The sequence below is a fragment of the Aquarana catesbeiana genome, linkage group LG07 (assembly GCF_042186555.1).
Source record: "Aquarana catesbeiana isolate 2022-GZ linkage group LG07, ASM4218655v1, whole genome shotgun sequence".
Taxonomy (NCBI): domain Eukaryota; kingdom Metazoa; phylum Chordata; class Amphibia; order Anura; family Ranidae; genus Aquarana; species Aquarana catesbeiana.
In genome coordinates, this window is record NC_133330.1 from 275,635,222 (window position 1) to 275,660,552 (window position 25,331).

Genomic DNA, 25,331 nt, shown 5'->3' on the forward strand with positions numbered 1-25,331 from the left:
AGCCGGAGTCCAGGAAGTAATAAAGGAGAAGTATTAATCTACTGAACTTGTGTATGTCTCAGTAATTTACTTCAAGTGTGCACACTTTTACATTGAAGGTTAATTTGGCCAGGGGAACAGAAACAAAAGTACCTAACGGTTCTGGTTCGGTCCAAAACAGCCTCATCTGTGCCCATCAGTGAAGGAGAAAACAAAATTTTATAACCGAAACAAAGAAAAACTTTTTTTTTCTTAAAAAATGTTGATCTTTTTTAGTTGGTCTAGCAAAAAATAAAAACCCCAGTTGTGATCAAATACCACCAAAAGAAAGCTCTATTTGTGGGAAGAAAATGATAAAAATTTCATTTGGGTACAATGTTGTATGACCGCGCAATTGTCATTCAAACTGCGACAGCGCTGAAAGCTGAAAATTGTCCTGGGCAGGAAGGGGCAAAAGTTCCTGGTATTGAAGTGGTTAAATGAACAGGATTCTTTTTTTTTTTTTTTTTGTTACAGTAACAGCTTTAAGACCCCCAGCTGTATTGTAGGAGACTCTTGTGTATGAAAAGTGCTCTTCATACAAGATGTCATACAATACCTGACCACAGTGTACACTGGGGCCTACAGGAGTTCACTTCCCTCACAAGTTTCCCATTCAAAGTTTAGCAATAGGCTACAAATGTGTGCATTGTTATAGAATGGCCATATATCCTCAGAGCTATTACGCCGAGTTCTTGCTTTGAACCAACATTCACATAAATAAGAGCCACCTCACGGTCGGCACAGGGCAGCCGCTGACGCACTAAGCAGGCCCAGCGCCGTCGCACACCGTTGCCTTGGTGACCGCTCAGCAGTAGAGGCCCGGTTACTATAGGAACCGAATCATCTCTTCCTCTCTACCTTGCCGCCTACCCTGTCCTGACGTCACTCCCATGGCCGAGCGATCTACGCAAGCGCGCTCAGGTAGGGAGGCGTGGCTACAGAGTGCGCTTGCTAAGCTTCAGCCGGAGGGATATAGCGGACGCACAGGCCGGAAGTACCGTTCGCAGAGCTATTTCCGGAGGGGAAAGCGTTCAGTGGGACTCTCCGGGGGGTTGGTTGTCAGGGGGACGGGGGGGTTGCAGGCCCGGGGCCCCAAGCTCACAGGCGGTGGGGGCCCGGAGAAGATGGCCGAGTCACGAGCGCCGAGAAATTGAAGCCGCGCGGATATAGACGGACTGAGAGAGCCCCGGAGGAGGATGAGCCTGCTGTGTGCGCAGTATCTCCGGTGAGGGCACTCTATCAGCTGTCACATTGTAGAGTCAGGAGAGCCGGGGCTGTACCGGGGGGGGAGGAGGAGGCCGGGGGACCATCATGGTCCTGATGTGTGCTCTACAGTCCTCACGGTATACAGAGACTATATACACTCATCACCTCATCCAATATACAGAGACTATATACACTCATCACCTCATCCAATATACAGAGACTATATACACTCATCACCTCACCCAATATACAGAGACTATATACACTCATCACCTCACCCAATATACAGAGACTATATACACTCATCACCTCACACTATATACAGAGAATATATACACTCATCACCTCACACTATATACAGAGAATATATACACTCATCACCTCACACTATATACAGAGAATATATACACTCATCACCTCACCCAATATACAGAGACTATATACACTCATCACCTCACCCAATATACAGAGACTATATACACTCATCACCTCATCCAATATACAGAGACTATATACACTCATCACCTCATCCAATATACAGAGACTATATACACTCATCACCTCATTCAATATACAGAGACTATATACACTCATCACCTCACCCAATATACAGAGACTATATACACTCATCACCTCACCCAATATACAGAGACTATATACACTCATCACCTCATCCAATATACAGAGACTATATACACTCATCACCTCATCCAATATACAGAGACTATATACACTCATCACCTCATCCAATATACAGAGACTATATACACTCATCACCTCATTCAATATACAGAGACTATATACACTCATCACCTCACCCAATATACAGAGACTATATACACTCATCACCTCACACTATATACAGAGACTATATACACTCATCACCTCACACTATATACAGAGACTATATACACTCATCACCTCATCCAATATACAGAGACTATATACACTCATCACCTCACACTATATACAGAGACTATATACACTGATCACCTCATCCAATATACAGAGACTATATACACTCATCACCTCACCCAATATACAGAGACTATATACACTCATCACCTCACCCAATATACAGAGACTATATACACTCATCACCTCTCACGATATATACACTGAGCACCCAATATACAGGATGTATACTGAGCACCCAATATACAGGATGTATACTGAGCACCCAATATACAGGATGTATACTGAGCACCCAATATACAGGATGTATACTGAGCACCCAATATACAGGATGTATACTGAGCACCCAATATACAGGATGTATACTGAGCACCCAATATACAGGATGTATACTGAGCACCCAATATACAGGATGTATACTGAGCACCCAATATACAGGATGTATACTGAGCACCCAATATACAGGATGTATACTGAGCACCCAATATACAGGATGTATACTGAGCACCCAATATACAGGATGTATACTGAGCACCCAATATACAGGATGTATACTGAGCACCCAATATACAGGATGTATACTGAGCACCCAATATACAGGATGTATACTGAGCACCCAATATACAGGATGTATACTGAGCACCCAATATACAGGATGTATACTGAGCACCCAGTATACAGGATGTATACTGAGCACCCAGTATACAGAATATACATTGAGCACCCAATACAGAGGATATGCACTGGGCACCCAATACAGAGGATATGCACTGGGCACCCAATACAGAGGATATGCACTGGGCACCCAATACAGAGGATATGCACTGGGCACCCAATACAGAGGATATGCACTGAGCACCCATCATACAGAGGATATGCACTGGGCACCCGATATGCAGAGTATACACTGGGCACCCGATATGCAGAGTATACACTGGGCACCCGATATGCAGGGTATACACTGGGCACCCGATATGCAGGGTATACACTGGGCACCCGATATGCAGGGTATACACTGGGCACCCGATATGCAGGGTATACACTGGGCACCCGATATGCAGGGTATACACTGGGCACCCGATATGCAGGGTATACACTGGGCACCCGATATGCAGAGTATACACTGGGCACCCGATATGCAGAGTATACACTGGGCACCCGATATGCAGAGTATACACTGGGCACCCGATATGCAGAGTATACACTGGGCACCCGATATGCAGAGTATACACTGGGCACCCGATATGCAGAGTATACACTGGGCACCCGATATGCAGAGTATACACTGGGCACCCGATATGCAGAGTATACACTGGGCACCCGATATGCAGAGTATACACTGGGCACCCGATATGCAGAGTATACACTGGGCACCCGATATGCAGAGGAAATACAGTAAGCTCCCGATATACAAAATGCACTGGGCACCCGATATACAGAGGAAATACACTGAGCACCCAATATACAGAACACATTGGGCTCCCAATATACACTGAGCTCCCAATATACAGAGAATATACAATGAGCTCCCAATATACAGAGAATATACAATGAGCTCCCAATATACAGAGAATATACACGGAGCTCCCAATATACAGAGAATATACACGGAGCTCCCAATATACAGAGAATATACACGGAGCTCCCAAAATACAAAGAATATACACGGAGCTCCCAAAATACAGAGAATATACACGGAGCTCCTAATATACAGAGAATATACACTGAGCTCCCGATGTACAGAGAATATAGACCGAGCTCCCGCAATACAGAATATAGACCGAGCTCCCGCAATACAGAATATAGACCGAGCTCCCGCAATACAGACAATATACAGAATACTCTGGGCTCCCAATATACAGAGAATATACACTGAGCACCCAATAGAGCGAATATATAAACAGTAATCTGTGCTGCGCTTCACTATCATCACAAACACATTAAACCAGTTAGATAAAACAAATCCACCAAATACATATCCAAAAGCAGTGTTCTATATCGTGCTCATATTTATGCCATTAAATCAAATAAACCAAAGTGAAAAAACCTTAGTCCATGGAAAACATAGTCCATTAAAAGTTATTCAAAAGTTATGTATGTCCTTAAGTGATTCCTGAATAGTTCCTCCAAATAGTGCTCAAAGCAAATCTGTGACTTGTGCTCCCTCCACCAGATGTGCCCCCACCTGGGATATATGACTGTACGTTTTAAGTATGGTCAGTTAAGGCTTGCACCCACCTCAGTGAGCTAAATATCTCCACTAAATCATCACTTTTACATATTGGTTAGAGATGCTATTACCACCCTTGATGTAGTGGGGACGCAAGCCTTAACTGACCATACTTAAAACGTACAGTCATATATCCCAGGTGGGGGCACATCTGGTGGAGGGAGCACAATTCCCAGATTTGCTTTGAGCACTATTTGATGGAACTATTTAGGAATCACCTAAGGAGATACACAACTTTTGAATAACTTTTTATGGACTATGTTTTCCATGGACTATGTTTTTTTTCACTTTATTTTATGCGATATGACATAAATATGAGCACAGTATAGAACACTGCTTTTGGATATGTATTTGGTGATTTTGTTTTATATACACTGGTTTAATGTGTTTGTGATAATAGTGACCCATGGCACAGATTACTGTTTATATTTTGGCATAGCGCATGCATATGAGAGTGTAGTGCGTGAGAGATTCACATTTCATCTGTAGCCGCTCACAAGGGTTTATTTATTACAGTTCATATCAGTACAGAGAATATACACAGAGCGCCCAACATACAAAGAATGTACACTGAGTGCCCATCATACAGAGACTATACACTGAGTGCCCAATACACAATATACACTAAGAGCACAGTACAACAGTGATCAGCCCACGTTGCACCATGATCACCCAATGCACAGCACACAGAGCACTCACAGTCACTGGTATTTGAGAGCACCTCCAGAATCACAGGATCATTATACAGTGTGTGTTCAGTGATAACACATTATAGGGCAGGCACACACAGGTGAAGGTACATCCCCTTCTAGAACCAAGTATATTGCTTAAACGTTTATAGTATAATGCCTCTTAATCAAGGGCTCTTTCAAACCGGTGTTGCAAATGGGTGGTTTGGTTATATTTTGTAGTGCTTCCTGACTGCCTATCAACGACACTCAGAATTCTTAAAATAGGGAGTAGATAGAGGTTTACACACCCCAGCCTTAGAGCCCTTTTACACTGAGCCACGCTGGGCTTTAGCGGTAAAGCGGCGCTTTTCAGCCGCTAGCGAGGCTAGCAGCCGAAGAAAGGGTTAAATGCGCCCAAAAAGCACCGCTGTCGAATCGCTTTTCAGGCGCTTCAGCAGCGCTGCCCATTCATTTCAATGGGCAGGGGCGGTGGAGGTGCAGTGTATACAGCGCTCCCAAACCAACCCAAAGATGCTGATTGCAGCAATTTTTCTAACGTCCTGCAAGCGCACCGCTCCAGTGTGAAAGCACTCGGGCACTCACACTGGGGCAGCAGGGGAGGCGTTTTTCAGGCGCTATTTTTAGGCCAAAAGCATCTGAAAAAGACCTAAGTGTGAAAGGGGTCTAATGCCGCGTACACACAACCGGACTTTCCGGCAGAAAAGGTCCGACGGAATAATTCCGTCGGACATTACGATCATGTGTGGGCTTCATCGGACTTTTTCTTTCTAAGTTTCTGACGGACCTAGAAATAGAACATGTTTCAAATCTTTCCGACGGACTCAATTGCTATCGGGAAAACCATATGTCTGTATGCTAGTCCGACGGACCAAAAAACGACGCAAGGGCAGCTATTGGCTAATGGCTATTGAACTTCCTTTTTCTAGTCCCGTTGTACGTCATCACCTTCTAAACGAACGGACTTTGGTGTGATCATGTGTAGGCAAATCCGTTTCAGTGGAACTCCATTGGAGAGACCGCCAGAGTCTACTCTGAAGGAAAGTCCGGTCGTGTGTACGCGGCCTAAGTGTTGCCTCATGTTGTAGCAAGGCAAAAGTAATGCTGCCTACAGAGTCTGGGCTCATTTAGACCCCTTTCACACTGAGGTGGTTTTCAGGCATTTTAGCGCTAGAAATAGCCTCTAAATAGCGCCTGAAATCCACCTCCTATTCATTTCAGTGTGTCTTTTCACACTGGGGTGGTGCACTTGCAAAACATTAGGAAAAGTCCTGCAAGCAGCATCTTTGGGGGGTGGTTTTGGAGCGTTGTATACAGCGCTTTCAAAGCTCCCTGCCCATTGAAATGAATGGGCAGCACTTGAAAGCACGGCAACATGGGCCTTTTTTTTTTTTTTTTTCAAATATAAATGTTATTATTATTGTAGAGCACACAAAAGGAGAGAATCAGTTACAGTCATTACATACAAAAAGGGAAGAACAGTGACATATTGGTTTAACTTTTACATATACTCAGATGTTTCATTTCAGCACATAGAGTATAATGTCTTTTAAAGTGTGAGTCCCTATCTGGGTACTATCTCGTCTTGTTATGTCTAGCCATGTGAAAAGCAGTTAGCACAATACAGCCTAGGCTGTCCAATTCCTAGATCAAGTGCGCCCCCACTTATATAAAGGGGAGGAAATAGTAAGAAAGTTCCAGAGAGAGTAATGCCTCGTACACACGAAAGTAGTGACTTACAAGACGTACGTGATATCTCCATTACAAACGCTAGTTTTACAAGACCGAGCTCGTACTTGATTCCGAGCATGCGTGGACTTTTGTGCGACGGACTTGTGTACACACGATCGGAAAGTCCGACAACTAACATTTGTTGAAGGAAAATTTGAGAACCTGCTAGCCAACATTTGTTGGCGGAAAGTCTGACAACAAATGTCCGATGGAGCATAGACACGTTCGGACTTACTGCCAACAAGCTCACGTCCAACATTTCCTATCGGAAAATCCTATTGTGTGTACGCGGCATTAGAAGTCGAGAGTTCTAGTTGAAGTAGGGGGGGGGGGTGTAGAGGGGGGTGGAAAATGGGATTGGAGGTTGGTGGGAAAGTGGAGATCCGGTGACGTTGGATTTACACTCAGTAGTAATGTGGCGATTGGTCAGTTATCATTCGAGCAGCGCCACTAATTCGTCCGATAAAAGAAACATGTTCCATAGCCTCCACGCCTTGGAGTGCTTCTCTTGTTTATTTTGGGCCGTAAGGATCAGGTCCTCTAGTTTCTTGATGTCTTCCACTTTGCGCAGCCATGTCCCAGTAGAGGATGGCATGCTGTTCTTCCATAAGAGGGGGGATGCAGGCTTTGGCAGCGTTCAGTAGATGTCCTGCAATTGATTTTTGTAGTGTTTCGCTGGGATCCCGGTGATATGGAGTAGGAAGAAAGCCTGGTCGTCTGGAATCTTATGGTCTGTGAATTTTTGAGTGACATGTCGTACGGTTCCCCTAATGACCGTCTTGTGGGCTTCCCATAGGATCCCCGGGTCACAGTCCAATTGGTCATTCGTGCGAAAGTAGTGTGTCAGTTCGTTGGTAACGTCTGCTAAAACTTCAGTATTTTGCAGAAGATTTTCATTTAACTTGCAGAAGCGTGACTTGGTGGCTGCGACCGTCGAGTGTGTAACGCAGGGCCTTTTTAACCCCTTTTTTGGGGTTAAAAGCGCCCCGCTAGCAACCGAAAAGCGCCACTTTAAACAGCTTTAAAGCACCGCTAAAAGCGGCGTTTTAGCGCTAATGCAGCCGCAGCCCCAGTGTGAAAGGGGTCTTACACTTGTGGTGCTCTGAAGGGCGATCTGTGTTCAAATTGCTCTTCAGAAGCATTTGACAGATGATCTGTTTTAACGCCCTACTGTGGGGCGGTTGTAGTGCAGCCCCGATAACTTGAATAGGTCACATTTGGCAGGCGGCAGTGCCTGCCAAATGTAACGGGTTTAATTCCTGCCACAAATTGAAACCTCACGGCCATGCCATGTGTAACTGAAAGGGCAGCAGCCGGGGATGTAAAGATAAAACAGTTGAGGGGCGGTAAAAACGTGCCACAACTGCATAGTTTTACTGCCCGAACGGTTATATTAGCTTTTAAAAAAAAAATCTGGCAGGGTGTTTGTGTTTAAAAAGCTCATTAAAAAGGCTGGATTGAAATTCAACGCCTGTGTGACAGAGCCCCTGTAGTATACTTTTCACCTATCACTGGTATATAGCACTTTACACCCTAATTTAAAGTATACTGCCCAACCATCAGTAATATACAGTGTATGTTCAGTGATAATTTATCAAATGGAAAGCATGCACCATTACAGGTTCATCACCTCAACGATTACAGTGTGCTTCTCATCCATTATTATATTGTACCTCACCTCCCAATTCATAGTATGCGGCTCCACTATAACTACAGTGCATCCGGAAAGTATTCACATCGCTTTACTTTTTCCACATTTTGTTATGTTACAGCCTTATTTCAAAATGGATTAAATTCTTTATTTTCCCTCAATTCTACACACAATATCCCATAATGACAACGTAAAAGAAGTTTGTTTGAAATCTTTGCAAATTTATTAAAAATAGAAAAGGGTAAACAATCACATGTACATAAGTATTCATAGCCTTTGTTCAATACTTTTTGTTGAAGCACCTTTGGCACCAATTACAGCCACAAGTCTTTTTGAGTATGGTGCTACAAGCTTGGCACCCCTATTTTTGGGCAGCTTTTTCCATTCTTCTTTGCAGGACCTCTCAAGCTCCATCAGGTTGGATGGGGAGTGTTGGTGCACAGCCATTTTCTTTGCAGAGATGTTCAATGGGGTTCAAGTCTGGGCTCTGGCTGGGCCACTCAAAAACATTCACATAATTGTCCCGTAGCCACTCCTTTGATATCTTGGCTGTGTGCTTAGGGTCTTTGTCTTGTTGGAAGATGAACATTCGCCCCAGTTTGACTTCCAGAGCGTTCTAGAGCAGGTTTTCATCAAGGATGTCTCTACATCGCTGCATTCATCTTTCCCTCGATTCTGACTAGTCTCCCAGTTCCTGCCACTGAAAAATATCCCCACAGCATGATGCTGCCACCACCATGCTTCACTGTGGGGATAGTATTGGCCAGGTGATGAGCGGTGCCTGGTTTCCTCCAGACATGATGCTTGCCGTTCAAGCCAAATAGTTCAATCTTTGTTTCATCGGACCAGAGAATTTTGTTTCTCGTGGTTTGGGAGTCCTTCAGGTGCCTTTTGGCAAACTCCAGGCCTTTATACTGAGGAGTGGCTTCTGTCTGGCCACTCTACCATACAGGCCTGATTGGCAAAGTGCTGCAGAAATGGTTGTTCTTCTAGAAGGTTCTGCTCTCTCCACAGAGAAACACTGGAGCTCTGTCAGAGTGACCATTGGGTTCTTGGTCCCCTCCCCAACTAAGGCCCTTCTCCTCTGATAGCTCTGTTTGGTCGGGCGGCCCGCTCTAGGAAGAGTCCCGGTGGTTCCATACTTCCTCCATGTATGGATGATGGAGGCCACTGTGCTCATTGGGACCTTCAGTGGTGCAAAAAATTTTCTATACCCTTCCCCAGATCTGTGCCTCGATACAATCCTGTCTCGGAGGTCTACAGACAATTCCTTGGACTTCATGGCTTGGTTTGTGCTTTGACATGCACTGTTAAGGCTACTTTTACACTGTAGCCAATCCGTGCTAGCGGTAAAGCGCTGCTAGTTTTAGCATCACTTTACCGTCATTTTAGCGGTGCTTTTTGGCCGCTAGTGAGGCGCTTTTAACCCCTGCTAGCGGCCAAAGAAAGGGTTAAAAGTGTCATTGCCAAGGCGCTTCGGCAGGGGTGCGCATTCATTTCAATGGGCTGGGCGTTTTGGGAGCAGTGTATTAGAGATCAACCAACATTGTTTTTTCGGTGCCGATACAATACCGATATTTTGGCCACCTCTCAGACCGATAGCTGATATTCTGTACACTTAAAAAAAAAAAAAAAAGAAAAAATATTTTACACATTTTTTTTTTTATTTTTACTTTGACTGTTATTGCTGTCACAAGGAATGTAAACATCCCTTGTGCCAATAAGCAGTGACAGGTACTCTTTATGGAGGGATCGGGGGCCTATAAGACCCCAAACCCCTCCTCTGCTCTTAAAAGTATTAAAAATGTCAAGATCGGCCTTTTTGAATACTTTCTATTTTTTAAAACTGGCGCCTTTTAAGATGCCAGTAATTCTGGGAAGTGATGTCATGACATCGCTTGCGGGTTACTAGATCCGAGACCTGAACGAAGCATTGGCTTTGTTCGGGTCTTCTGTCAGCCGACGGACGTGCCGGCTGGTTGCTCAGGCCTCCCGGTGGGACAGGAGAGCCCGGGTGAACGGCAGAAGGCGGCAGGGGGGGGTCCCTCCCGCTGCTTGTAATAACAGCCAAGCGGCTGCTGAGCTGCATTGGTGGTTGTTACAATTAATCCGACCGTCCGATCTAAAGAACAGCAGCAGCTGCATGCATCACCCCGGTAAAACCCCTGAAGCAGTATCTGGTACGTTTTGTGCCTGATACCGATACGTCAAAAAAAGTAAATATTGGCTGCCGATAATTGGCCCCACCGATAATCAGACGATCCCTACGGTGTATACACCACTCCCAAACCTCCCCAAAGATGCTGCTTGTAGGACTTTTCAGGACATCCCACAAGTACACTGTCACACTGAAATGAATGGGGAGTCAGTTTTCAGGCGTTAGAGGCTAGTGCTAGCGCTAAAACACCTGAAAGCAGCCTTAGGCAGGCCATACAGGGGTCAAATTTCGAAAGAATTTTCTTCAGAAAATTTTATCTAAGAATTTTCGTTTGGATTTCTCACCATTAGTGGGCTGCAGCAACAGCCGATTTTTGTGCGGCCATCGACTTTGAGAAATTGGACGTGTTGAAAAACTAATGATTTTCTAATCAATGATGGGAGAATCGGGTGAGAAATGTAATCGAAAAAGAAATGCACATGTGCAAGAAAAGAAAATTCCCGTAAAGAAAAGAAGATTCCCAGCCAGGAAAATTCTTTCCTGTAGCAACATGAGGTGAAATTGAAGGCTTGGTTGGTCAAATTTCTAAATCAATGGTGGCATCATTGGATCACAAACCGCACAAAATTTCTGATTTTCAAAAGAAAATTCTTTCGAAATTCGACCAAGTATGGCCAGCCTTACTGTGGGACCTTATATAGACCGGTGTGTTCCTTTCCACATCATGGCCAATCAACTGAATTTTCCACAGGTGGACTCCAAGTTGTAGAAAAATCTCAGCCAGGTTCACACTGGTGCGCTGGTGCGACACTACAGCGATCCTACTTTGGATCCAACTTTCAATGAACAATACCAGGCACTGTGTTTGTTATGAATCTTGAGGGGTAACTCCATGCCAAATTTTAAATAAAAAAACGCCATGGGTTCCCCCTCCAAGAGCATACCAGGCCCTGGGTCTGGTATGGATTTTAAGGGGAACCCCCTACGCCGAAAAACGGTGTTTGGGGCCCCCCAAAATCCATACCAGACCCTTATCCGAGCACGCAGCCTGGCTAGTCAGGAAAAGGGGTGGGGATGAACAAGCGCCCCCCCTCCTCCTGAACCGTACCAGGCCACATGCCCTCAGCATGAGGGGGTGGGTGCTTTGGGGCAGGGGGGCGCCCTGCGGCCCCCCCCCACTCCAAAGCACCTTGTCCCCATGTTGATGAGCCCCCGACAACCCTGGCCGTTGAGGTCTGCGCGCAGGGGGCTTATCGGAATGCAGGAGTCCCCTTTAATAAGGGGCCCCCCAGATCCCGGCCCCCCCACCCTATGTGAATGAGTATGGGGTACATCGTACCCCTACCCATTCACCTGGGGGGGAAAAAAGTGTCAATTAAAAAAACCACACTAGACAGCTTTTTAAAGTAATTTATTAGGCAGCTCCAAGGGTCTCTTCCAACTTCTCTGCTCTCCCTGGCCTCTTCTCCCGCTCTCCGGTGTCTTGCCGGGCTCCTCCGCTATCTTCTGCTCTTTTGCTTGCTCTTTTGCTAGCGTTGGGCTGGTCTTCTCCGTCATCTTCTTCCCCCCCGGTCTTCTCCGTCGTCTTCTTCCCCCCCGGTCTTCTCCGTCGTCTTCTTCCCCCCCGGTCTTCTCCGTCGTCTTCTTCCCCCCGGTCTTTTCTCCGTCGTCTTCTTCCCCCCGGTCTTTTCTCCGTCGTCTTCTTCCCCCCGGTCTTTTCTCCGTCGTCTTCCTCCCCCGGTCTTTTCTCCGTCGTCTTCCTCCCCCGGTCTTTTCTCCGTCGTCTTCCTCCCCCGGTCTTTTCTCCGTCGTCTTCCTCCCCCGGTCTTTTCTCCGTCGTCTTCCTCCCCCGGTCTTTTCTCCGTCGTCTTCCTCCCCCGGTCTTTTCTCCGTCGTCTTCCTCCCCCGGTCTTTTCTCCGTCGTCTTCCTCCCCCGGTCTTTTCTCCGTCGTCTTCCTCCCCCGGTCTTTTCTCCGTCGTCTTCCTCCCCCGGTCTTTTCTCCGTCGTCTTCCTCCCCCGGTCTTTTCTCCGTCGTCTTCCTCCCCCGGTCTTTTCTCCGTCGTCTTCCTCCCCCGGTCTTTTCTCCGTCGTCTTCCTCCCCCGGTCTTTTCTCCGTCGTCTTCCTCCCCCGGTCTTTTCTCCGTCGTCTTCCTCCCCCGGTCTTTTCTCCGTCGTCTTCCTCCCCCGGTCTTTTCTCCGTCGTCTTCCTCCCCCGGTCTTTTCTCCGTCGTCTTCCTCCCCCGGTCTTTTCTCCGTCGTCTTCCTCCCCCGGTCTTTTCTCCGTCGTCTTCCTCCCCCGGTCTTTTCTCCGTCGTCTTCCTCCCCCGGTCTTTTCTCCGTCGTCTTCCTCCCCCGGTCTTTTCTCCGTCGTCTTCCTCCCCCGGTCTTTTCTCCGTCGTCTTCCTCCCCCGGTCTTTTCTCCGTCGTCTTCCTCCCCCGGTCTTTTCTCCGTCGTCTTCCTCCCCCGGTCTTTTCTCCGTCGTCTTCCTCCCCCGGTCTTTTCTCCGTCGTCTTCCTCCCCCGGTCTTTTCTCCGTCGTCTTCCTCCCCCGGTCTTTTCTCCGTCGTCTTCCTCCCCCGGTCTTTTCTCCGTCGTCTTCCTCCCCCGGTCTTTTCTCCGTCGTCTTCCTCCCCCGGTCTTTTCTCCGTCGTCTTCCTCCCCCGGTCTTTTCTCCGTCGTCTTCCTCCCCCGGTCTTTTCTCCGTCGTCTTCCTCCCCCGGTCTTTTCTCCGTCGTCTTCCTCCCCCGGTCTTTTCTCCGTCGTCTTCCTCCCCCGGTCTTTTCTCCGTCGTCTTCCTCCCCCGGTCTTTTCTCCGTCGTCTTCCTCCCCCGGTCTTTTCTCCGTCGTCTTCCTCCCCCGGTCTTTTCTCCGTCGTCTTCCTCCCCCGGTCTTTTCTCCGTCGTCTTCCTCCCCCGGTCTTTTCTCCGTCGTCTTCCTCCCCCGGTCTTTTCTCCGTCGTCTTCCTCCCCCGGTCTTTTCTCCGTCGTCTTCCTCCCCCGGTCTTTTCTCCGTCGTCTTCCTCCCCCGGTCTTTTCTCCGTCGTCTTCCTCCCCCGGTCTTTTCTCCGTCGTCTTCCTCCCCCGGTCTTTTCTCCGTCGTCTTCCTCCCCCGGTCTTTTCTCCGTCGTCTTCTTCCCCCCCCGGTCTTCTCCGTCGTCTTCTCCCCCCCCGGTCTTCTCCGTCGTCTTCTCCGTCGTCTTTCCCCCCCCTCCCCCGGTCTTTTCTCCGTCGTCTTCCTCCCCCGGTCTTTTCTCCGTCGTCTTCCTCCCCCGGTCTTTTCTCCGTCGTCTTCCTCCCCCGGTCTTCTCCGTCGTCTTCTTCCCCCCCCGGTCTTCTCCGTCGTCTTCTCCCCCCCCGGTCTTCTCCGTCGTCTTCTCCGTCGTCTTTCCCCCCCCTCCCCCGGTCTTTTCTCCGTCGTCTTCCTCCCCCGGTCTTTTCTCCGTCGTCTTCCTCCCCCGGTCTTTTCTCCGTCGTCTTCCTCCCCCGGTCTTCTCCGTCGTCTTCCTCCCCCGGTCTTCTCCGTCGTCTTCTTCCCCCCCCGGTCTTCTCCGTCGTCTTCTCCCCCCCCCCGGTCTTCTCCGTCGTCTTCTCCGTCGTCTTTCCCCCCCCTCCCCCGGTCTTTTCTCCGTCGTCTTCCTCCCCCGGTCTTTTCTCCGTCGTCTTCCTCCCCCGGTCTTCTCCGTCGTCTTCCTCCCCCGGTCTTCTCCGTCGTCTTCTTCCCCCCCCCGGTCTTCTCCGTCGTCTTCTCCCCCCCCGGTCTTCTCCGTCGTCTTCCCCCCCCCCCTCCCCCGGTCTTCTCCGTCGTCTTCCCCCCCCTCCCCCGGTCTTCTCCGTCGTCTCCCCCCCCTCCCCCGGTCTTCTCCGTCGTCTTCCCCCCCCCTCCCCCGGTCTTCTCCGTCGTCTTCCCCCCACCTCCCCCGGTCTTCTCCGTCGTCTTCCCCCCCCTCCCCCGGTCTTCTCCGTCGTCTCCCCCCCCCTCCCCCGGTCTTCTCCGTCGTCTTCCCCCCCCCCCCCCCGGTCTTCTCCGTCGTCTTCCCCCCCCTCCCCCGGTCTTCTCCGTCGTCTCCCCCCCCCCCCCCGGTCTTCTCCGTCGTCTTCCCCCCCCCCGGTCTTCTCCGTCGTCTTCCCCCCCCTCCCCCGGTCTTCTCCGTCGTCTTCCCCCCCCCTCCCCCGGTCTTCTCCGTCGTCTTCCCCCCCTCCCCCGGTCTTCTCCGTCGTCTTCCCCCCCTCCCCCGGTCTTCTCCGTCGTCTTCCCCCCTCCCCTCCCCCGGTCTTCTCCGTCGTCTTCCCCCCTCCCCTCCCCCGGTCTTCTCCGTCGTCTTCCCCCCCCCCTCCCCCGGTCTTCTCCGTCGTCCCGCCCCCCCCCCCCCGGTCTTCTCCGTCGTCTTCCCCCTCCCCCGGTCTTCTCCGTCGTCTTTCCCCCCCCCCCCTCCCCCGGTCTTCTCCGTCGTCTTTCCCCCCCCCCTCCCCCGGTCTTCTCCGTCGTCTTTCCCCCCCCCCTCCCCCGGTCTTCTCCGTCGTCTTTCCCCCCCCCCCTCCCCCGGTCTTCTCCGTCGTCTCCCCCCCCCCCCCCGGTCTTCTCCGTCGTCTCCCCCCCCCCCCTCCCCCGGTCTTCTCCGTCGTCTCCCCCCCCCCCTCCCCCGGTCTTCTCCGTCGTCTCCCCCCCCCCCTCCCCCGGTCTTCTCCGTCGTCTTCCCCCCCCCTCCCCCGGTCTTCTCCGTCGTCTTCCCCCCCCCCTCCCCCGGTCTTCTCCGTCGTCTTCCCCCCCCCCCTCCCCCGGTCTTCTCCGTCGTCTTCCCCCCCCCCCCCGGTCTTCTCCGTCGTCTTCCCCCCCCCTCCCCCGGTCTTCTCCGTCGTCTTCCCCCCCCCTCCCCCGGTCTTCTCCGTCGTCTTCCCCCCCCCCTCCCCCGGTCTTCTCCGTCGTCTTCCCCCCCCCCCCCCGGTCTTCTCCGTCGTCTCCCCCCCCCCCCTCCCCCGGTCTTCTCCGTCGACTCCCCCCCCCCCCCCCCCCGGTCTTCTCCGTCGTCTTCCCCCTCCTCCCCCGGTCTTCTCCGTCGTCTTCCCCCCCCCCTCCCCGGTCGCGTCTTCTCCTTCCACTCCGGCCTTCTTCAAGTGTATGTGTGTGGAGATATATATATATATATATTTGCAAAGATTTCAAGCAAACTTCTTTCACGTTGTCATTATGGGGTATTGTTTTGAGGAAAATAATGAATTTAATCCATTTTGGAATAAGGTTGTAACATAACAAAATGTGGAAAAAGTGAAGCGCTGTGAATACTTTCCGGATGCACTGTGTATATAGTGTGGTCAGTTGTATATTACAGGTATACTAAGCACCAACCTTCTTAGCTATGTTGCCTCCTATTGAACTCCAGCCTGACACTTTTTTTTTTTTTTTTTTTTTTTTTTATTCTGAATGCGATAAAGGTTTTTCATAGATGGATAAAAGCTGACACTTTTGCTGGACAGCTTGGTCGGTTAAAGGAATGTGAAAAAATAAGACTTGCTGGCTGGATCAGCAGTTGAAAATGAAGGAATAAAATACCTAATGTAGCTTCCGCGTCTGAACTAAGCTACAGTAGTTTTTGGGTTTAATACTCCTTTCAGTTTCATGATGTATAGTATAGTAAGCATTAACCTTCAAGCCTGTATGGCCTCCTGCTCTGTACCGCTCTTGTGATTTAGAGTGTGTTCAGTGATATAATATATAGCATACCAACCACCTGTCTGTATCAGGTCCTATTTTATAATATGCTTCTGAACCACCATAATATATAGTGTGTTTATATATTGGTGTATATAGTGTTTGTTTTTTTTGGTTTTTTTTTTTATTTTGTATGGTTCTTAAAAAATATATATATATCTTTTGTTCAGTACTCTAATACATAATCTGGCCAGCCACATGCTAATTTTGTATACTGCTCAATGTTATTCTATAGTGTGTTCATTCTTCTAACCCGTAGGGGCAAGTTTATAAAGTTGTGTTTGTGTCTTTTATTGAACATTCGCAGGTGGTGAATCAATCACTGTCATTTAAAACACTGGCACTAGGAAGATTCATCTGCTGTAAGGCTCCATTCACACTTGCAAATGGGGCGGCTTGCGATTGTCCACAGGAGACTCAGTGGGGATCTGTGCAAATAGGAAGCCTCATTCAGAGTAATGGGAGCCTGACAGCAGAGACAGACTGCATACAGGGCCGATCATCTGCATGTAATCTCCACATGGTTGCATGCGACCCCCCACAGATAGCTGCAGGCATTGCCAGCCCTGTGTTACCTTGAATAGGGCTTCCTGTCAGCACCTGTTTGCAGGAATCCCGCAGAGTCTCCTGCAGGTAGTTGCAAATGGCTCCATTCATATTGTAAGTGCGGATGAGGTCTAATTGTTAAACGTCAGATTCATTGCTTGATAAATATACTTCCTACTATTTGCTGGTATGGACACTTGTCCCAGAGTCTGGGCAGTTATCATTGGATCATCTAATCTTCAACTCTGCTTTAGAGCTCCTTTGCACGTGCACATCTACATCCATGCTCGGATTGCTCTCCAGAGGGCATTTTGGCCAGTATGGAGAATTAAAGTGATTGTAAAGCCTCGTTAGAAAAAAAAAAAAAAAAACATGTTATACTTACCTTCTCTGTCGCAGTGGATTTGCACAGAGCCGCCTGGATCCTCCTCTTCTCGGGTCCCTTTTTGCATCTCCTGGTCCCTCCCTATTGCGTGCCCCCACAGTCAGCAACTTCCTCTGGGGGCACTGGAGCAGAGTCACAGCTCTGTGTGTCAATTCAGACAAGGAGCAACGACCCCCCCCCCCCCCCGCCTCCTTTCTCCACTGATTGATTGACTTTGATTGACAGCCGCAGGAGCCAGTGGCGCCGCTGCTCTGTCTCAGCCAATCAGGAGGAGTGTCCCAGATGGCTTAGACATTCGTGGGCATCGCTGGAGAGAGATGGGGCTCAGGTAAGTAATTAGGTGGTACTGGGGAGGTTGCTACACAGTTTTTTTATCTTACTGCATAGAATGCAGTAAGATAAAAAACCTTTGCCTTTACAACTCCTTTTAGGTCTGAGCAATGGCTGCTTATAACAGGACATCAAATCCAAGTGTTTAAGCCAGAGGACTGGCTTCACAGCCAAACGGATAGCATTTTTAGGTGTGAATCAGCAAAGGTAGCCCGCATTTTTTGTTACCGGTTTCCTCCCATTGTCTGCTGATTCTTGGATTAATGTGGTGTTCCTGTATGTGTGTAAATTATGTTTATATAGCATACTGTTATACCTTTAACCCTTTCACTGCCAAGTCCGTATGGTCCTACAGAAGTTCCCACAAGTGGCCAAGTCAGTATAGACTCATTTCCCCCATCTCCTATAAGCTTATGGTCACTTCAATGACCATAAGCGTATATCAAAATTGTTCAGCAGACTATGCTGAACGATTTTATAACTCTGATCAGCGAATTACAACCTGCTTATCAGAGTTGTTAACCCCTAATGTGAACGCCCACCCACCCATGCTGCCGCTTCCCTGCCCCCTACTTCTCTTCTACCTCCCGCCGCTCCCTTCCAACTTAAACTGCCCCCCCTCTCCTTTCCTATCCCCTTCACCCCAGATGTGTCGCCCCCAATCCATCCCTGCTCCGAGCGCATCTCTCTTTCCCTCGCGCCGCTTCTCCCTGCACTGAGCTGTCAGGCTGGGGTTTGCGGCGGGGAAAGGGGGGGAGCGGTGTGGGTGGGGGTGAAGTTGGGGCTTGATAAACATATGTTTACCAACACCCCCCCCCGTACAATGGATATAGGCAGCAATCACTGCTATATCCACTGACAGCTGACCACAAGTGTTACAATGTATCATTCATTTTATGAATTAATGGAATCTCTATTCAGATTTTATGCATTCATGTAAAATGCGAAAGAGAGTGGGACTATCTTCAGTCCCTTTCTCTCTCAAAAATATGGGGGTCTGTTTTAGACCTCTGATATCTCATCAAAGACCCCCCCCCCCCCCCAAAAAAAGGCCCCCATATCACTCACCCCTCCACGGTGACGCACCCCTTCTCCCTGCTAACCCGATCCATCCTGATTGGCCAGGAGAAGGGGCTGGAAGACAATAGCGAATATTAATTCACTATTGTCACAAGTGGGTGGGTTTGGGGTGCAATGCTCTGCGCCCCAAGCCCAACCTTTTTCAAGCCATCGTGTGGCTTGAAAAAAAAAAAACTCACACAAACGTATGAGTCTGGCACCCTGTAGGGAAGCGGCGCCCTAATAGAACGGCCGCTCATGGTATGACCCCTTTACATGGAGCGAACTCTGTCAAGCAGATCCGCCTGCTCAGTGGGGAATCTGTCTGCTGATTCCTGCTGAGCAGGCGGATGACAGCTCAGTGTCCGCTCCGCTGATGCAGAGCGGACACTGACACAGCCCGCTGTTCTCTATGGGGCGGTCTGATGGAAACGGAAAGTCTGTCCATTTCCATCCAATCCGATCTGCTAGATGGATGGGGAATGGAATCCCCATCTGTCTGTTTTTAGCGGACTGGATCGGATGCAGGCGGGTGTAAAAGGACACATGTCCATTTACATCAGCCTCTATAGAGAACAATGGGTGGTCCGATTGGGCCCGCCTCAAAAACAGACAGGCAGACCCGATCGATCTGCTTGTGTGAAAGGGACCTAAGGCCTTGTTCACCCAAGGCATACACAGTGTAACTTTTTTATAGGGTTTGCACAGGTGTTCCGTGCATCTCTGCGCAGGCCTTCCAATTGATGTCTTTTGGGATGTAGCACCTGCACGAACAGAGCCATTGCTCCCAATTTTACATCCATGTAGGTCAGCATGCATGTCCCTGAGCTCACACTGTCTGCATTTGGGGTCATGTACCCACACTGATGTCAGATTGGGAACAGCAGTTATGCCTGTGCAGCCATTGCATACTTGAGACTGCCTCTACGGTGATGCATGGAACACCTGTGCATCCCTGTGTGGGTAAACATGGTCCCTCATGGGCATACACTTTAGTATGCCACATGTGATCCATGCTTTAGTAGCAATTTAGCAGGATTTTTGTTTTAGTTATGTTGTGTTTTCGTGCACTATTAATGATTTTAGTGTACTTTTTGCAAATATATTGGTTTGATAAACATTTGCGCAAATACCACTGGATCTAAAAAAAAAATCAGTAGCACCTTCTTTTTATTCGAGGGTCATATGCTTTCAGAAAATATATGGTCTTGGGGGTCTTTCACATATTCTGAAAGCTGTAAGGGAAAAATGAAAACCTTCCGATTTTTAGAGAAATTTGGATATTTACATTTTTGCATACGTTTGATTATCACCATTTTGCAAAAAGGCGCAATGTAAAAATTACAAATATTTGTTATTAGCTTAATACAGGTTAAGCTTTTATATTTAGTAGGAATTTTGTAATATGTGCTGTGTATTTATCTGCTAATCCATGATTTTAGTGGATTTTTAGCAAAAATATTGTTTAGATAAACATTTGTGCAAATATCGTGGGACCTTAGAAATCAGTAGCACCTTCTTTTTATTCTATTGATCATGTGCTTTCAGAAAATATATGGTTTGGGGGGTCTTTTACAAACTTTGAAAGCAATAAGTGAAAAATAAAAAAGCAAAGGAAAAATTGCAAAAATGGTCTGGCTACCTGAGTGTACAAAATGGAGTACAGGGCCTGGCAGCAAAAGGGTTAAAAATGTATTGCCCACACATATTTAAAGTGTTTCTCAACCCAATTGCTTTTTCCATTTTAGATAGAGTAAGAAAAACAGAGGGTTTTTAGGCATGATTTGAAGCTTGACCAGAAAAGCTTCATCGCTTGGCACTTGAAACCATTTCTATTCGATAATGCTCATTTGCTTGAAGCTCATTTAGGGGTAAAAACCAGACTTGCTGGTAACAGTATTTTTGAAGTTATCTTCCAGGATGGTTACTGGAGATGATAAAAAAAAAGAAACCTTATCCTACGTTAGGGAGAGAGAAACTGCCTGTAAAATTTTCAACTGAAGGTCGGGTCTTGCTGGATAACAAATTGACTTAATGCTTCTCAAAAGCAGTTTGTAGACTATACTGTAGCTCTTAACATGTCTTCCAGAAAGGCTCCTGCACTTATCGGCCACTAAGTAGCCAAAGATCTTGTGGAATGAGCCTTTATCTTAGTTGGAGTGTGATGACCTGTGCTATTATTCTGTATGTGGAAAGGACCGTTCCTCTAATTTGGGGGTACTGAATTAAAATTCATGGAGGTCCAGTCAGTAAAATTTTTCTTCCAGCGGAGGTCCAAGTCTCATGTTTTGTGTGATGACTCCGATTCCTCACAGCCCCCCCCCCCCCCCCCCACGTACAGCTACTAAGGATGTTGGACACCGTTTTTCACATGAGAGAGACTTCTGTTGATGTAGTATGCTTTTGGCAAGACTATCTTTGTACTTTGGACGGCTTGATTAACTGAAACCACCAGAAAACTGTGCAGCCTTCTGGAATGAAGCTGGGTCCACACTACTCCTGGAATGGCTGCCATCATAGACCTAAAGTCTGTATAACCTGACGGTTACCTACAAAAAGAGTCTTGATCTTCCCCATCAAGGAGACTAATTTTGGAATCTTCTCCTGTAAGGAACATTCTTCTTATTCCATCCTGTCTGTAACCCAGAATAAAATTATAACAGGCTCAGGTTGCCTGAAAAAAAAAATTTCACCCATGTTCTGTGCTGATTACCCAATCAATAGACCTCAAGTTTTACAAAATATTATAAAAGCAAAACCAGTAAATAGTAAAATGCACTCAATATACATTAATAAGGCAATTGAAAAAAGCCCACATAGTTGAATTAAAGGGAAATTGCGGCCGAAAAATCCAGAAGAAAAAGTAGGGATTCCTATGCCGCGTAAATATACACCACTGTATAATCACAACATAAGGCTTACCAGAAATGTTTTGCGCTCAAGTTATAGATAAGTTGTATTCATTATTACCGGCACCACTACTGGGCAGGATCCGGCTTCCATGGTAAAATTGCCAGCCAAGAGGATAAGAAACACACCAGCATTGCAAATTCATCTCCAGTCATCATCTGACACATGGACCAATGTTAAAGTAAAAAGAAAGGAGACCAGATGCTATACATAGGGGGAAATCTAAATGAGCCATTTATTACAATAAGATAAATGCACTTACAAAAGTATAAAATATCAACAGCACTGTGTTTTAAAAAGAATAAAAAATCGCTCTGCGCAGTATAAACTTATATCCAGGGACACTTCCATGTGCGTGATGATGTCACGGCATGTCACTGCTCTCTAGTGTTTTGTTAGAAATTATGTCTTCGGGGCCTTTAATGTGTAGGGTGGAGCTGATGCAGTTAAGTCATGACGTACCCAGAAGTGTCCTTGGGTCTGAGATAACTGATCTAAAGGAATGAAAACCTTAAGTCATCTCATTCTGTCTAGAGTTCCACCAAGCTAGTCTAAAAAGGAGGGGCAAACAAAGCCCAATATGTGCCCAAAAGGGCTAAGCTTATCTAAGATGGGAAAGATATAGTAGCTGGGAAGGGCTAAATCTTGCTTGTAAAACCGTCCCCTTAGCATCCTCCTCAGCATTCATGGTTGGATATCTTCCTTGGTCTACCAGTATGCTTGCCTTTAACCACCTTCCCATGTTGTTTGTATTTGGTCCATGTTTTAGACACAGCCGACTGTGAACAACCAACATCTTGTGCAACACTGCGTGATTATTTACCCTCTTTAAGGAGTTTGACAATCCTCTCCTTTTTTTCAGTTGACATCTCTGGTGTTGGAGCCATGCTTCATGTCAGTCCACTTGTTGCAACAGCTCTCCAAGGTGTGATCACTCCTTTTTACCTACATACTAACAAGCAGATTTAATCTGATGCAGGTGTTAGTGTTTGTAATGAAAATTTACAGGGCGATTCCATAATTTTTTCCTCAGAATTGAGTGATTCCATAATTTATTCCTTGTGCTTGTTCTATAAATCTGTTACTGGCCACCACAATTATTTTTCTTGATTTCTTTTAGTGTTTCTTAAAGCCAGAAAGTTGCCATTTGAAATGCCTTTAGTTTTTGGCCATGTCTGTGATCTGCTTTTTTTTCTACAACAATAAACAACTGAAGGAACATCCTCAGGGACTGGTGATTCCATAATTTTTGCCAGGGGTTGTATAGTCACAACATACATATCTATTTGACATTCAAATATAAGCTTACGTGTACAATCTCTTTTCATGGTGTGAGGGCTGCTTGTCTCTTGGCCATCTCTTTCCACAACTTCCTGAATTCCCTGGATAATTCACAGCTTCTCCTCTGCTCATTCCTTTGGTTTACTTTTGATTCCCAAGGACTACGTATCTCATGGGACCTTGCATTTATTAAGATGTGATTTCTGTAATAACTGCCTTCTGAAACGTTCAGGACCTCTGTAGCTCAGAAGGCAGGTTCTGTGAAATGTGACACGGCTGTACATATGTACAGGGCATAGCGAATGTGTGTAAAATAATCTCCTAGTAAATGTGTGGGAGCCTTAACAAAGAAACTTTTCAAACGTCAAGCTTGTTCATTCAACTTCATGGGGTCATTTCCCCTGTACCAATAAGAGAATGCTTTTTAGTTGTTTCTACTCTAACCTCTCTTTAAGTTTCCCTAACCAAAGGAGTTTAGTCCGCCTTGTATCTGAGAAAAAAAATCAGAACTTGTCTATACGGGAAATGCAAGGCCCAGCATTGCCTCCCTCCTTCCAGGAAAGTTTGATAGACGCCTGGAATGCTCATCTACACATTTCCATTTTTCACCTCATCTGCGATATCTGGGTTTTGCAGCTGGCGATCAGCATTACCAATTTTATCACCCTTCCTTTTAGCCTGTCCACGGCCCCCTAGGTTTTCACCAAGGTGCTTGTCCTGGTTTTGACTCTGCTCCTTACTTAAGGGATTCTCATTGTAGGATACCTGGACAATCTCCTTTTGACGTACCAGTCCTCACTGCCCTTTATGAGCCAACGTTCAACAGACGTGCAGGCTGTAAAGAGCTTCAGTTGGATCTATGTCCACAATTTCTCTGTTCTCTGGCACTGTGTGTGTCTCTGTCTATTACTTCTAAAGTCCTCTATTCTCTAGTTAGGGTTTTTTTGTACACAGTTTCATAAGGATGTGGTACCAGACAGTGAATGTCTAAGTTTTAGGTCTCCTATTAGGACTCCTCCCTCCCATTATTAGTCTTGATCTATTCAAGAAGAAAAATAACTTATTTAGTTTTACTTTTACACGTTAGTGGGGTTTTTTTCGGTCTACTTTTAAAAAATGGTGCAATCAGGAAAATATCAAATATAGAAATTTCGTGGGTTTTTGTGCTGGCAGATAGTTTCAGCAAAACAAATTCCTCTCACGACATGGCTGATTAAGAGAGTTCCAGAAGATGAGAAAATGTTTTGTAATCGCTAAAATTTTTACTCTTTCAAGCTCTTAAAGGGTAAGTTTCCCTTTCGTAAAAAAATAATCAATGCACATTTTTTGCAGGTAAAAAAAATTGCGCATTTATTAAAGTGGTTCTAAAGGCAGAAGATTTTTTTTCTTTTTACCTCAGTGCATTTCTTTGCATTTAGATAGAAAACCTTCTGTGTGCAGCAGCCCCCCCTAATACTTCACTGGACTGAGATGGTCTCAGGTATGTTGCAGGAGAGACTCTGCTGTCCAGGACTCTCCCTCATTGGCTAAGATAGCGGGTGCCATTGGCTCACGTTGCTGTCAATCAGTCAGCGAGCCAGAGAGAGGGAGCAGGGCCGGGCTGCTGCTCCATGACTGACTGGACACACGGAGCCTCGGCTCAGGTGCCCCCATATCAACATTCTTGCTGTGGGGGAACCTCGGCAGGAGGGAGGGGCCAGGAGCACCAAAAAGGGACCCAAGAAGAGGGGGATCTGGGCTGCTCTGTGCAAAACCCCTGCACAGAGCAGGTAAGTAAAACATGTTTGTTATTTTGAAACAAAAGAAAACAAGACTTTAGTATCACTTTAATTGTTTATTTCTTTTAAGGAGCCTGTAAAGAATTGCACCCGTGATCAGCAGATCACGGGTGCAATCTCAGGCTCCTGCAGACTGTCAATGTATCGGTCTGCTTGTACGGGCAGGCAGTTACATAATTACAGACTTGGTGAAGTACCTAGAGTGCAGTGCCCTGGTAGTTCAATGAGACCTACAAGCCATCAGCCGCAAAGGCTTTTGCTACAGATCTCTATGAATGAATGACGTAGCCATGTGGGCAGGGCCCTGCATGGCCACATTCTTTTCAAATTGTGACAGCGGGTGCAGGGAGAGGATGCCTACTCGCTGACACAATGAGGGGGTGTATCAGTGAGAGGCTGCAGGAGTTGGGAACATGTTACACGTTCCACCCTAAAGGTGGGTGGAACATGTTCCCACAGATAAACTTATTCTTTATGTAGACCTGTACTGAGAGCTAACATTGCTTTTTCCTAGTTGTCTCTTGTTTCTGTACTTGCTGTGTTACCGACAGGCAACAAGCATGCAGCCTGTAAAGTCAGAACTTCTGGTTTGTTTATAGGATTCTTAACCACCTCTTGCCTGGCCTATTATAATAATACAGCCTGCACAGCTATCTCGGGTGGTCATCATACAACGATCTCCCAGTCACGCACCTCATGCACCAACCTAGGGACTGCACAGCGGCACGATCTGT

The 25,331-nt window shown here is 47.2% G+C and overlaps 1 protein-coding gene across 3 annotated transcripts in view; it reads left to right on the forward strand.

Moving 5' to 3' along the window:
- Positions 1-999: 999 nt before the first annotated feature.
- Positions 1,000-25,331, forward strand: part of SMG7 (SMG7 nonsense mediated mRNA decay factor) — a 145,864-nt gene continuing 121,532 nt past the window's right edge. Inside the window, exon 1 of one of the 3 annotated variants that reach the window (XR_012235341.1) lies at positions 1,000-1,246. Coding sequence is in view for 2 of the 3 variants with exons in the window: in XM_073593366.1 (XP_073449467.1) it covers positions 1,218-1,246 (29 nt within the window). In the remaining variant the exon portion in view is untranslated. The remainder of the gene's footprint in view (positions 1,247-25,331) is intronic. The other 2 variants (XM_073593366.1, XM_073593367.1) reach the window with 2 other exon arrangements.